This window comes from Helianthus annuus, chromosome 10 (genome assembly GCF_002127325.2).
Source record: "Helianthus annuus cultivar XRQ/B chromosome 10, HanXRQr2.0-SUNRISE, whole genome shotgun sequence".
Lineage (NCBI taxonomy): Eukaryota > Viridiplantae > Streptophyta > Magnoliopsida > Asterales > Asteraceae > Helianthus > Helianthus annuus.
This window is the reverse complement of record NC_035442.2, coordinates 176,578,946-176,581,557: the sequence shown is the minus strand read 5'-3', so window position 1 is coordinate 176,581,557 and position 2,612 is coordinate 176,578,946. Positions and strand designations below refer to the sequence as shown.

Here is a 2,612-nt window from a genome sequence, read left to right as displayed (position 1 = left end):
TTGTCATCTCATGGCTTTTTTTATCATGTCGTTTTTAAATTATGTGTTTATTATGTTTTGTTTATTATTCAATTAATGGCGTTTTAATATATAATGTTATTACGAGACATCACTGTGTTTTTCTGATTTTTCTGTTCCTCACTGTGTTTTCTCAGACGAAGTTTCTTCCTAGAGTCAAAGGCTTTGCCCCAAAACTGGATTACCATTTATCATTCCTGATCTCAGTGAAGAATTAAAGCCCAGAAAGGACATGGTGTTCTCAAGCCTCGATGATTGTTATTCAATGTATGTTAAGTATGCCATGGAGTGTGGGTTTTCAGTCAGGAAAGGGACTACAAAGACAAACTCTAAAGGTGTCTTACATATTAAGTATTACTTGTGTACGAGATCTGGTTTATACAAGGACAAGAAGGTTGATATGTTGGACCCCAATCAAAAGGAACGAGTAGTGTGATCCAACTTTTCAAAGAGGACTGATTGTGGTGCACTGTTATGTGTACTTTTTGAGGCTTGATCATGGAAGGTGTATAAGTTTGTCGAGGAGCACAATCATGAACTTGTTGAACGTCCCGATAAGCATTTTCTTCCAACTGAACGACACCTCACACAGCTCCAGAAGCATGTTATACACAGCATGTCTAAGCTGAATTTGGGTCCCATCAAGGCGTTTAATGTTATGAAGACTTGTTTTGGCGGTTTTGAAGACATGGGTGCAAGTAAAGTTGAATTTAAGAACTATAAGAGGCAAATTAACTTGTTTATAGGGGAATATGACGCTGATATGGTTGTGAGACATTTGAATGAAAAAAAACATTCCCAGCCTAAATTCTCGTATGATTACATCACAGACGAAGAGAATTGTTTGAAGGGGCTTTTTTGGTGTGACGATCAAGCCAAACGTAATTACCACGTGTTTGGTGATGTGATTTCGTTTGACACCACGTATCGTTCCAACAAGTAATATTTTATAATTCAACTTCTTCTGTTTTTGGCGTTTTATTAGTTTACTTGCAATGGCGATTTATTGTTTTACATGCAATGGCGTTTTATTAGTTTACATGCAATGGCGTTTTATTATTTTACATGCAATGGCGTTTTATTAGTTTACATGCAATGGCGTTTTATTATTTTACATGCAATGGCGTTTTATTAGTTTACATGCAATGGCGTTTTATTGTTTCAGTTCTCATGGCGTTTTCATATGCAGATGCTCTATGGTGTTTGTACCATTCACTGGTATAGACAATCATCACTGCAATGTTAAATTTGGTGCAACATTATTGGCGTCGGAAACTGCTGACACGTATATTTGGTTGTTGAGAGTTTTTCTAAAAGCTGTTGGTTCTCAACCAAAAGTTGTTGTCACTGACCAAGATCCAACAATGAAGAAGGTTATTTCTGTTGTATTTGTTGACACGAGGCATCGATTATGCATGTGGCATGTGATGCATAAACTTTCTCTGAAGGTTGTTATGCTTTTTTTACTTTTGGCGTTTTAGGATACACTGCGTTTTAAAATACATGGCGTTCTTTACCTTGTTAGTGTTTTTTTAATTAAGTTTTGTCTTTGTGTTTTTTTATGCATGGCTTTTTGTGTTATACATAGGTTGGTGTTAGGCTATGCAATTCCACCAATTTTAAAGAACGTATTTGTGGTGTTGTGTGGACGGATATTCTCACACCTGTAGAGTTTGAATCAGAATGGGAAGCGGTTATCGCATAGTTCAATTTAGAAGATAATGACTGGCTGTCTGATATTTTTGCACTTAGGGAATCTTGGATCCCTGCATACTATAGAATGGAGGAGATGTCTGGTCTTATGCGAACGACATCCAGGTCGGAGAGTGAGAATCATTTTTTTAGTCAAGTGTGCAATTCGAAAGCTACCCTTGTTGAGTTCATGACGCATTACGAGACTGCAATAGAAGCACAGCGTCACACACATCGGAAAAACGATCATGAATCTCGATACAAAAGACCCCGGTTGAAGAGTAGTTACAAATTGTTGGAAGGGCAAGCTGTTGACATATATAAAAAAGTATTTTTTGTGACGTTCAAGCTGAGCTTATTGGGGTTGCGGATTGCATAAATCAACGTTACGAAGATCAGCCTGATGGGCTTGTTAAGTTTTACGTAAATGACTTCCAACAGCCTTGTACATCCTTATTTGAGGTAAAGAATGGCGTTTTGGTTTTTATGGCGTTTTTTGTTAATGGCGTTTTATCATACGCAATGTGTTTTTTTTTACTTTTTAGACAAACATTCTATGCATGGTGTTATAGAGATATTGTTTTTGGCGTTTTTTCAGGTAATGTTCCGTAAGTCTGATTGCACATGCAGTTGCTCATGCAGGCGTTTTGAACAGTTGGGTTTGCTATGTAGACATATATTCTATGTTTTGAGAACTATGGACATTAGGGAATTTCCAAAACAACACATTCTGAATAGATGGCGCAAAGAGGCTTCCCCAAACTGCCCTCCTGATTACTCAATCAGTCGTGAATATATGACCGAGCTTGATCCTGATGTGCAAAGTATGATGCGAGATATTATTTTTTAAACCGAATATACTTTGAACCGTTTATCTGGTAATAAAGAGGAGCTATCCTTAT

At 37.1% G+C, this 2,612-nt stretch overlaps 1 protein-coding gene across 1 annotated transcript; it reads left to right on the top strand.

The window, feature by feature from the left end:
- Positions 1-301: 301 nt before the first annotated feature.
- Positions 302-1,723, top strand: LOC110883501 (protein FAR1-RELATED SEQUENCE 2-like). The gene is made up of 4 exons (XM_022131232.1): positions 302-412; positions 524-744; positions 1,208-1,391; positions 1,607-1,723. Exons 1-4 carry the CDS (start codon positions 302-304, stop codon positions 1,721-1,723), a joined length of 633 nt encoding a protein of 210 aa, XP_021986924.1.
- Positions 1,724-2,612: the final 889 nt, after the last annotated feature.

Bases quoted from the DNA above. Each gene is read 5' to 3' on its own strand.
- LOC110883501 (XM_022131232.1), top strand. From the start codon at position 302: ATGGAGTGTGGGTTTTCAGTCAGGAAAGGGACTACAAAGACAAACTCT. The intron at 413-523 runs GTTGATATGTTG...TGATCATGGAAG, and splicing joins GTTTATACAAGGACAAGAAG to GTGTATAAGTTTGTCGAGGA. The intron at 745-1,207 runs GCAAATTAACTT...TTTCATATGCAG, and splicing joins GAATTTAAGAACTATAAGAG to ATGCTCTATGGTGTTTGTAC.